The following is an 11205-nucleotide window of genomic DNA, read 5'->3' as shown; positions in this document are numbered from 1 at the left end:
TTTTAGCTACAGCAGCTAAATGTTTTTTTCCGTGGACAAATATTACCACACGCCTCAGGGGTCGAATTGCTGAGACGCCCGCCTAGAGAGTAAAGCCCGTATCAGACTATGGATTGAGATTGAGATTGGATTGAAATTTGACCAATTGAAGTAAAAGTCACTAAACTTGGGATTAGTAAACTTTACTGCGATTGGTCAGATTTCAATCTAATCCCAATCTCAATCCGTAGTCTGATACGGGCTTAAGGAAGGTCCAGGTTCAAACCCTGGCTGAGGTAACATTTTTCGCAATGAATTTTCTGCATTAACCGATTGATTAGCAAATGTGACCAGCTGTGGTCGAATGAAATTTAAAATTGTACCGTTTTATCAATGCGAACTTTATCAGGTGTACTCAACAGGTAGAAGAATCGCGAACGAGACTTTACCGAGAGCTTTTCGTCGCCAGTACTGGATAAACAAGTTGAAAGATTATTAGACTGGCGAATAGCTTATTAAATTAATCCATCGCGTGGTGCCAGCTGAAGTAAGTTTTCAATTTGGAAAGACTTTAAGTTCCGTGGAAACTGCAATCAACCGCGTCTCTCAATTTTCGTCATACGATCGATGCTACTTCAGAAAGAGAAATTTGCCTCCCTCAGTAGTTGAATGAAATCGCGGACTGCGCAATTGCGTCAATAAAATTTCTAATTTATCCGCTTAGTCACAAAATTAATGCGTCTACGAGAAGAAAAGAGTAAATATCAGAGCAAGTGTGAAAGAGGTCTAGTTTCATTTAAGACGCTTTCGTACCACAACTAGTTAGATGAATAAAATAATACATAGACGCGGAATATAATTTACAATTTTAATAAATAACGTACGATAGGAAATCGCGCGTTATAAGACCTTTAAATTCTCACAGAACGTGCCCCAAGTCGTACGCCACATCTTTTATTTCCGCAAACTCTTGCTAATTGGAGAAAAGCTCGCACGTGCCCGTTTTCACGCCGCTCTCATCGCGACGAATCGTCCTTGGGGGTCACCGAAGCAGCGAGGAGGATACAAACCCGCGCCGAATCGGCCTCGAGTGCGGCGCGGGTTGCTCGGCGTGCAGCTTTTGACGGATCGAGTCACTGCACCACGTTTCATAACATTTCACGGCAGGTTAGGCGTAGAAAGATGACGCAACGCGCGGCTCGATACACCACGCGCGTTTCGCCTCGCGTACAATGGATTAGGAAACCCCGATATAAAGCAGACTCTCTTCGAATCTTCCGGCGATAACGCACCGAAAGAAGGCAACGGAGGAAAAAAGTTGGGAACCGACGCAACCGACAAAGGGAACCGACAATGCTCCGTTAAAACGTAGATGGTTTACAGAATGCTCCATTTTGACAGCCTTACGTTTGTCTTTAAAAACCTCTCAATCGAGTTGGAGCTAATTTTTCTTAAGCGAAAACCTCGACGAGGGCATTATTTGCCGCGGTTTTCGTGTATTGTACATCGTTATGTTTGCGTTAACGCATTGTTCAACGATGGCTGTATTCATCGATAATATAATCTATGTGATTTTAATTATCTTCGTGGATTATTCCACATATCAATTGGCGCAATTTAATGATATCATTATTTTTGTAGAGACAATAACACATTTTTTTCTAACAGAATATATCCAAATAATTAAATTATATAATTCTTGATTGGATGGCGCTTATACTTGGCGTCTTTTTATAAAAAAAAGGTTATTTTTAAGGCAATTAAAAATTTTACTACATCACAAATTTAAAACAGTAGAGTCAAGATTTTTTTTCATGTACGAGACGGCCACCAGTAGTAATAATTATAAAATACAATAAGTAGTGACAATACTGGCAGTGTTGTACGATCACGGATATCAAGTCTTTTACCGAAAGTACAGCAGCGAAATAAAATTGTCAACCGGTTTCGCTCGGCGCGGCAGTAAAGTTCGCTCTCGATAGCGTCGCTTTTACGCAAACCAGCCGCCACGTAATAGCCTGGCTGATTACGCCAATCAAAAATCGCTGGTTAGAGCGGGGGAAAAAAGTGTCGCGTGTCTGATTCGATCGGCGCGGCGTGCCTTGTCTTCCGCAGGCGACTTCCGCTAAATTCGATGCGATCGGATCGCCATTGTTCTCGAATCCCGAAAGCTCTCATTGTCGCGAGGCGTGCGACTGGCAAACGCATGTCGCAAGTTCGACGAAACCGAAGGGAAAGCGATGGAAAAATGCACAATTGTGTTGGAGAGAAGTGAGCTGATCGGAGAAAAAAATATTTAGGTAATTATATAAAAATACGATATCGTTCATAGGTAAGAACAGAAAGAAGATAAGAGGATTTTCGGTACGTCTAAGGATTGAATTGTGCTAAAAGTGAGTCCGCATCCAACTATTTTTTAAATAGTTAATAGAGAAACGGGAATTATCCCATCAATTTTGCTACAGTATATTTTCGATTAAGGGCATTGTGAAGTTTGCACCTCATTTTCAAGAATTAAAAGTATTATTAACAGTTCTGTCTGCACTCGCAATAACAGGTAACTGTACAGTGGCTCGATTAAGACGTGATAAGTCCAATTTGACAACGCAGAATTTATCTCCCTGATTTTTCACCGGCGCGATCCCTCTCGACCGCACTTTCCAACATTTTCGCGCAGATACGCCAAGTGCATTGTCCCATTTTAGACGCAGAAAGTGTAACAAAGTGCAGCGTATACAAAGATAGGTTCGTTACCCCGTTACTCACTGAACGCCAAGCGGCAAATTGCTCATTTGTTGGAGAAGGCTTGAATCGCCTTCGAGTGCCCCGCGCTGTCTGAATTTATGCCGGGGAAAGAAAAGGCTCGCGGAGTCGATCGTGGCAAAATATTGGGTGTTCGTTAGGTAATCTACTTGACGCGGGAGAGGGACCGTAATGTGCGGTGTAAAGCCTCCTTCCGCTATTGTGCCGGCATACACACCCGGTGGATCGACCTCTCCCTCTTGCGATAGATCACGGGCACGCCTACTTTCTAACTTCCTCGACAATCAGTTTTACTGATACCACGCGTGTATGCAACGTTACAGATCCGCGGTGCACAGGTCGATCGTTAGATTCACGTTCTCACTTAACTGCGGGTGAGCAACAACGTGCCCGCACGCACACGGTGCAGGTATTACAAAAGCTCGTCCCGCAGATCTTTTACCAGGGTGTCTACTCGTTGCTCCGAGAAAAGATTCCCTGAGCAGTCCCCGATTTTTCGAGTACTTTTATTGAACTTTCAGACAAAATTATAACAATGAGTAAAATAAAAACAAGCTCGTCTTTTTTTAAATAAATAACAAGAATGCAAGGCCAATAATAATACGAGCAATTAATTGTCAATAAAACATTAAAAATTCAGTTTTGAAAGAGTTTAAGTCACTTATATTACAATGTTTAACATTATACGAAACGTTCGTAAATAATTAGCTAATCATAGATGTAAGAAATGCGTTACCATTTATGCTATCGTTATAAGTTAGGTAACTGTAAAATTAAGACGTAATATAAGTGACTTAAACGCTTTTAAAACTGAATTAAAAATTGTAACAGTTTTCAATGCAAATTTAAAATCAATTTAATTATCGTATAGGATAATCTTTTATCTCGTTCACAGTGTGTGTTCTATTTACGCAACCATAAAGAAAAACTTAAAGGAGAACATAAAAAATTTTCAAATAAGAAAATAAGTTTTTTACAGAGCAGACATTTTATATCAATTAAACGTTCAGTTTTTTAATTCGAAAAATACAAGAAAATAAAATTTAAAACTGAAATGATGCTCGGAGTATGAGTATTGCCGATCCCCAAACGTATGTATAAGTTTTTTTGTCACTTTGTTACTAACTTAAGTTCACTCACGAAATAAAGAGACAATTTCAACAAAAATTCCCTGATGTTCCAGGTAGAAAAGAATTCCCTGAGAATCCCAGGTTTTCCCAGTAGTAGACACCCTGTTTATGCCCGCGACTGGGCCCGATACATTATGGCTATGCAATCTCATCACAATTGCACTTTTTATTTTAGCTGATGATATTACGTCGTGAAAGGAATTTAATTATTCATCAGGTCCTCCAACATTCATAACGTCACAAACGAATAAATAACTCGGCAAGTAATTCAGTAGAATTGCTTGATTAATTTATTAATCAAATTCGCCGCATAACACACATTGGAGTGGATGCTTTGTCGCTCTGTCGTTTCAGTCCTAGAGATTTTGTTTCCCATTGAAAATTACTCGCAAACATTTTCTTGGCCGTGCGTGAAGATGCTTTCATGATGGACAAAGTAGGGGAATAGCTAGATGCCCGTGACTCGCCTCGAAACGTGTCTCGAAATTACGGATCGCGATTCGGAATTTAAATTCCTTCGTGTATTCGCATGCAAAGGTAACGCGTGCGTATGAGGGACACGTAACGGAGTTTCGGGTAACACGGTGTCAATGTTAAGAACGAAACGAGCGATAGACGACGACATATGTCTCGAATCGTTAACGACTAGGATAACGTATGCCATGATCATAGAATGGAACATGAGAATTTAATGACGTTTACTTTGAATTGAACAAGATAAATGAGAATTTAAATCGTGATCGATTATTAATGGCAATACCATTAAACGCTTTTGTTCGGCATGTAGCTTTGATACATTACACGAACACGATTTTTAAGCGTGCACCGTTTAATGAATTCAAAGGTCTTTTAAAGTAGAAACCTAATGGGGAGTTATCAATCGTCGAAATCAACGTGCGAGCCTAAACAGGAAACACGCTTAGGAATTATCACATTTGATTATTTACGTAATTGAGATCTGCCCTTTCCGTCATTTATCATTCAATTTCATTACGAAACAGCCGCCGTCTTCCCGCTTCGCGTACCGGGGCCTACGATTATGATTAAATCGTGCCTAGATTCGGAACTTTTACGGCCATATTCTTATTTTCAATATACCGTTGGAGAGACGGAACCGATATGTCGATCGTTAATGATAATGCGCGTGGAAGTGTACCGTGACACACACGTCCCGCGACAGCGGTTAATCCCGATCGACTCCGTGGGTACGAGTACCGTTATTTCGGCTTGGAGGTTTTGTAACCGAGTGACCCAGACCCGAGGAAGCCGCGCCGAAGACTTACTCACGTTGCCAGCGCATCGCTATTACGCACGTCGACCGGTTTTTCACGCAACTTTTCTTGCTGCCGCCGCCGATCGTCGAGGATTCTTCGAAAAACTGGTTCCTAATTACCGCTACCGACACACTCCAACAGTACTCGCGGCACGATTTAGCGCTAAACATTGTAAACATACCTTTAAATTACGCATAATGGTTTGTTCTGCACTCGCTGCCCTACAAATCCCCGTAAACTATCTTGGTAAAAGTTTTCGCGTGTAAATGCAATTTTTTTTAATCGTATCGTCTGTCGCGTAATTTATTTCAATTAAATAATTTTGTCACCGACACTGAAATATCGCGGCATTATTGCGCTTCTGTGTCGTTTTGTTCGACAAAAAAATTTTTCTCGGCGAAAAATGTCTGTTGTTAACAATACAAAATGTTATAGTCGAAGGGTAAACCACTGACCGCAATTATGTACACCAATGCCCACTAATGCTCAGTGGGCATTACTTTATCTTATTTATCTTGCGTTTTATCTTCTTTTTTATCTTTATAATGCCCCAGAAAGGTCTAATGCCCAAACTGATGCCCAAGTCTGTACACCACAATGCCCTCAGCGGTTTACCCCTCGGTTATATAGTATTAGACACGTTTCTTCAAAAATGCAATTTTCTCATTGTTTCTGAAAAATCCCACTCAAATGTCACTTTCAAAACCGGTATGTACTGTGAAAGTTACTCCCTGTTCAATGTCAATGCGAGTTGACTGCGTTAATTCGCAGAATTATAGCATGAGAAAAGATGAATCTTTAAGCAGCCACGTTTCAATGCATCAATTGAGAGACCAGCGTGCTAATCCATGTGGAAATTTTGTGAAACGGCAGAGATACGAGAGACGATTGCCTCACTCGAGGTGAAATATAGTATTTAATCAGCTGAAATTTACGCGGGTGCTAATCGTATGTGAAATAAACGCAGCCTCGCGTGCGCGTACTTGAAATCGCGGTCGATCGCGATAAAATGGGGAAAGTAATTATAATCCGGGGGAAAAAAGAATCGTGGAGAAGAGGAAGAGATTCTATTGTCGGGATTGTCCGAAGTGAAACGAACGCCGAGTCACCCAAGTGAAAATAATTCATCATCTGGGAATCAGAGAGAAAAAATTCGTGGGACAATTGGCGACTAGCGATTGAATCGTGAGTAGAAATTCAAATACGTTTAAGCAACTGAAGAAACAACCAAGAAAACGACTTTTATCTCCTTCTCCACTGTCCGATCGCGTATTTCGTTGAAAGCAACTTCAAAGTGTCCTTAAAGACGAGAAAGAAAAGCCGTCGATATTCGCACGGTATTTAATGAGTGAATTATTCGCTGCCTCGCGGACTTGAGAATCGTTGCACGCGTCGCGGTTGCTGAAAAATGTGTATTTGTCGTCGACGCGGGATTTGGCCGCTAATTAAACCGTTCGCACGTGTGCGCGGTGGCACGCAGAATTATGTTCCGCTCCGTGAGAAATACGATTCTCTCGAGAGAGCGCGTCTCTCGGATCGGAATATAATAACCGGAGGCTTTCACTCCGAAGATGTCAGCCTTGCACAGAGTTAAAATTAACGTAAACGCCTCCCGGAGACTCGCGGAGAAAGATTCTCTCTTCCTTTTCTTTTAACATCAGATTACCCTTCATGCGGTCTGCGAGAGTCCTCTCGCGATTTTATTGCCTTAAGATGTAACCGAGAAGCAGAAAGTTTAATATTATAGGTTTATAAATTATAGAGCAGACTACAGATCTGTCAAGCGGAAAATATATATGGCTGTAACTTTATAATCTTCAATAAACAACTCATTTCTTTTTAAATCCCGTCAGAAGAAAAGGATTTATATGTGTTTTTACGTCATTCAATTTAGAATAAGGTAAATACACCTACACTTATTTAACTTATTTCGAAAATCAATTAACAATAATTCACTTAAATAATTTTCATTTAACTGGCTACTTACACCTATGCCCGGTCCAAAACGGCCTCTTTAATTTCTAATTGATTTTATATCTTAAAGGACCTATGTTAAAATTGTAGTATCAATTAACAATCTTTAACATTTGCAGAATTCCTCTGCGAAAGTCGAGTTAATAATTTCGTATCCTTTTACTTCTACGGTACGTTAAAGGAAAAAAAAACAGTTACGTGGCTCTTCCCTTTCAAAGGGTACAATTCTTTAACATTGTTTACGAACTGCTTGCAGTAAACATTAATTAATTAGACAAAGGAGAGCGTCTTTAGATCCGAGCAAGATGTTGTTGGCCCAACAGTTGCAATCTAAAAAGGTGAATGTTATTATTTAATTAATTGCCTTCAAAATAATTATTGCGAATAAACTATGGCGGCGCGTCCTTTGGTGCACCGTTTGAAGAATTTATTACATTAATCAGTCCATCACCATATCATTATCGTGGCAGACTAACGATGCCGATCCATCGCAAAAATTCAAGGTAATCCACCGCGATCGGCCTTGAAAGCACAATAGGAAATTATTCCAAGAGTCGCGCGACCTCGCTCGTGTAATCGACGATGAGATCGTATCGCCTCTTCGGGAATTGCTTATGATGTCTGGATGATAGACGAAATGGCCGTATTGCAACCGAGATAATAAAATAATCCAGAAACATAGTTTCGAGGCAAATTCGGTATCCAATTTAAAAAGCGATTTATATTTTACTAATGTAATATGTTAAAGCATGGTTTTTTTAGTTCTGGCGTTTCTATTCCTTATTTTATTGGCAAATTAAATTAACCCGACTACGAAGTGCCGTTAAGATCATTGTAATTCCGAGCTTCAAAGTTCTAACTAACAGTTAGCCCTAATTAAAGTTCTAATTGCTAGTTTCGTGGGTTCGATACTTTTTATGTAAATTGCTGTTCCACTTAAAAAGTCTTTCGCACAGCTCTTCTCACACTTTACAAAGCCCCCCCCGTCTTTAACTAACTAAAATATTTAGTGACGTAAGATTTCGACATCGCGCCAAGACAATAGGCACGCCGCGGCGGACAAAGTAAAACGCGGTGCATTATAACAGGCAATTCCGAAAAGCGGAACGACAGCGCGTGAAATCTAAGAGCGTGTTTTGAACGAGCGATTACGCGAATCATTACACCGCAAAGGGTTGGAAGAAACTCGCCGGATACACGTGAGAGCGCGGGTGACACCGCGAGTAGGATCGACACGACATGCGGGAGCTGCGGGATCGAGAAAGCGGCGGGCAGTGCGCTTTCGCGTTAAAAGGGCGCAGAGAGAGAGAGAGATGCGGGGAAAAAGCGACGTCGACGGCGGATTTTCCCATGGAAATAGGAGCGGTGAATTTCACGCGCGACACGGCTGCTACGCGCGATTCGGGACATATAAATCGCGTTTCCATCGCGACCCAATAGACTTTCCCCGCGGAGAAAAAGTTCGCCTTGCGCGAGCGCATCAGCTGGTCTCTCTCAATCGGGAATGCATTATATCTCGCCTAGTTAACCACGATGTACGCGGTGTCCTGAAAGTCGCGCGCTTTCTCCTTGGACCACGTCTGTATACGTAAGATTGCGCTTGAAAAGGGAAAAAGAAATATAGCCAGACGAAATGTACGAAGGTGATCGTCGCGATATAATAATAGATAATTTCACTATCGCGCCTAACTGGCGTGCGAATTTGCCTCTAACGCGAGTCGGTGGAAATCGCAGCAACTGTCGGATGGTCGTAGATAATGGAATTTGCGTGGGATCCCGTTCAAGGTTTCCCGCACGACGACGCCCGCCCGATCCGCTCGCGAAGTAGCGCCCGAACGACAAGTCACTTTACTTCTTCGCCAGTGAATGGATAATTAGAAGAGAGGAGCAAAATCTCGCTCCAAGAGGTTTCGAGGAAATTAATAAAGCAACTTCCTCGCGCGCTTTAGAGTCATTCTATTATTTACCGAACTGATTACAGAGCTGCCGGCGGTCTTGATCCCTTTTACCCAAGTCAGCGATTTAAATGACGGGCATCTGCGAGCCCGCGGCGATGCCAGATGCATTTCTTTAGAGGCTCCCCTAGAGATCCGCTGTAACGGGATTCTCGCGATTATTTAAATTGCCATCGTGAGTGCGACTCCCGTCTATCTCCTCGTGCATGACCAGTCGATAATCTCAACCACGCTGGCTCGACCGATCCGGCGTCATGCCCTGAAAATTTGGCCGATCGAACGTCACGAACGGGCGAACGTGAAAAAGTGGATTGCTATTGATAGAAGTCACGGCGGTAGCGTTAGAAATCCGCAAGCGTCATCGTGCCGACGATACAGTTGTCAAAGATCGCATAAAATAATCGATTTTCAGTCTCTAGGATGTAGCAAAGCTACTCGAACACGTCCTTTCGTTCAAATTAATTAGAAATGCGGAAGACATAAAATCACCGAGGCAAGAAAATCGGCATTATTTAAAAACATACCGATATTTGCTGAATGCTCATTTATTAAAATGCAATTTCACAAAGTTACCGCTGAACATTGAAAGGTTTTAAGCGTAATTGCCGGCCGCAATGAGAATCGGATGCGCCTGCAAAGGCTGGGAACTCCCGTAAAAGATTTCGCGGCAAATTACGAGCATAATGGACGGCTACGCGCTTGCTGTCCGATATTTTTATAGCCAGCGAGATGCCGTTGGCCGCTCGCGCGGTTCGCCTTCAAATAGCTAAGCGTTTGTAATTTTGCTGATTGCAGACCTAAAGTGCGGCCATCCGGCTGTGCCGATGAACGCCAAGGTGTCGCTGTCTAATGAATCCTTGACGCCCGGCACCGTGGCGAAATACACCTGCGATGCAGGCTACGAACTCTTTGGGTAAGTGTACGTTCACGATACATCGGAATCATTTTCCTAGAAGGAAGGAATCGTCAATACATAGTTTATCGAACAATTACAAGAATGTCCTTTGGAAGAGTAAAAGTTTTAGATTCGTTTATCAAATGTACTTTATAGTAATTTCGTCAATTTTATGCTGAATTGTATTTTATAATGAGCTGTTAAATATTTTACTTTTTAATTTTATAGAAATTCTATACAAGTCTACACTGAGAAAAATTTCTATCAGATAAACCAATTAAATGGCGTTTCCGACGGTTAATTTTTCCGATTAAATTATGGATACATCCGATGAAATGCAGTTACCGATGAAATTTGATTGAAAAACCGATCGCATTTTTCACCGAGTATGCAATTTAATCGAATATATCCGTTTGTTATTATGTAATTGGATTATCCGATTATATTTAATCGGACGTTTTTCTCAGTGTAGGCTTTAATTCTAAAAAATACATTACGCAGTTGCAACAACAGCCGCGTACAATCATGACTACTTATGCCACTGTGTGATATTATGAGTTGCAAGTTATTTATGATAATGATTTTGCGGAGCTACGCCTATCGCGCGACGTCCGTGGGTAATATTGCTTTCCCGGAAAGAATCTCGATCGATAGGCGCGCCATTCTTCATGCTGAGAATAAATCAGAAAGAGAGAGAGAAAGAGAGGTAATAGACAACAAAGACGAATCGATAAGATACAAATAGTCGTATCTGCGCAATCCGCTTGCTTTTTCTATAATTGATAAAACTCCAATCCTTGAGACTTGAAACTCCGTGTCTCTTTGGAAGGGAGCCAGAAATCTATTCGGAATGCATCTTAACTAGACTCCAAGCAATATGTCGTGTATTCTGTGGCGGTACCGTTACAAACTGTACATGTTAATTAGCGCTTCATTTCTTCGGTATGTGGTGCCGAGTATTTCTTCGACATAGCACCGCGACCGACAGGTCTCAAGACTGACGTTCAGACAACGACGTTGAAATCCATTTCCACTAATTTCCACTAAAAACCGCGCCGATATCACGTCGTACAAAGCATTCGCCGTGGCAAAAATTAATCGGATGTCGACATCGTGGACAGTGATCTCAGATTTGCGTTTCTGCCACCTAGCCACCGCGGTAGTGGGGGATGGCGCGTGGTGGGAATTCGGCACGTACACAATCACGCGGTCGTGTAGCGGTCGGCGGGCTACAC

At 41.8% G+C, this 11205-nt stretch overlaps 1 protein-coding gene across 2 annotated transcripts in view; it reads left to right on the top strand.

Moving 5' to 3' along the window:
• The window catches only part of LOC105560761 (sushi, von Willebrand factor type A, EGF and pentraxin domain-containing protein 1), a 34229-nt gene that overhangs the window by 5805 nt on the left and 17219 nt on the right, over window positions 1–11205 (top strand). The window contains exon 2 of one of the 2 annotated variants that reach the window (XM_012010144.1): window positions 9871–9988. In XM_012010144.1, coding sequence (XP_011865534.1) covers window positions 9871–9988 — 118 coding nt within the window. Of the gene's footprint in view, window positions 1–9870; window positions 9989–11205 lie in introns of those variants that run through there. The other variant, XM_012010145.1, reaches the window with a different exon arrangement.

The sequence above is a fragment of the Vollenhovia emeryi genome, unplaced genomic scaffold (assembly GCF_000949405.1).
Source record: "Vollenhovia emeryi isolate VEMERY1.0 unplaced genomic scaffold, V.emery_V1.0 DF939222.1, whole genome shotgun sequence".
NCBI classification, from domain to species: Eukaryota; Metazoa; Arthropoda; class Insecta; order Hymenoptera; family Formicidae; genus Vollenhovia; species Vollenhovia emeryi.
The sequence above is the reverse complement of the archived record's forward strand: the minus strand, read 5'-3'. Positions and strand labels throughout refer to the sequence as shown.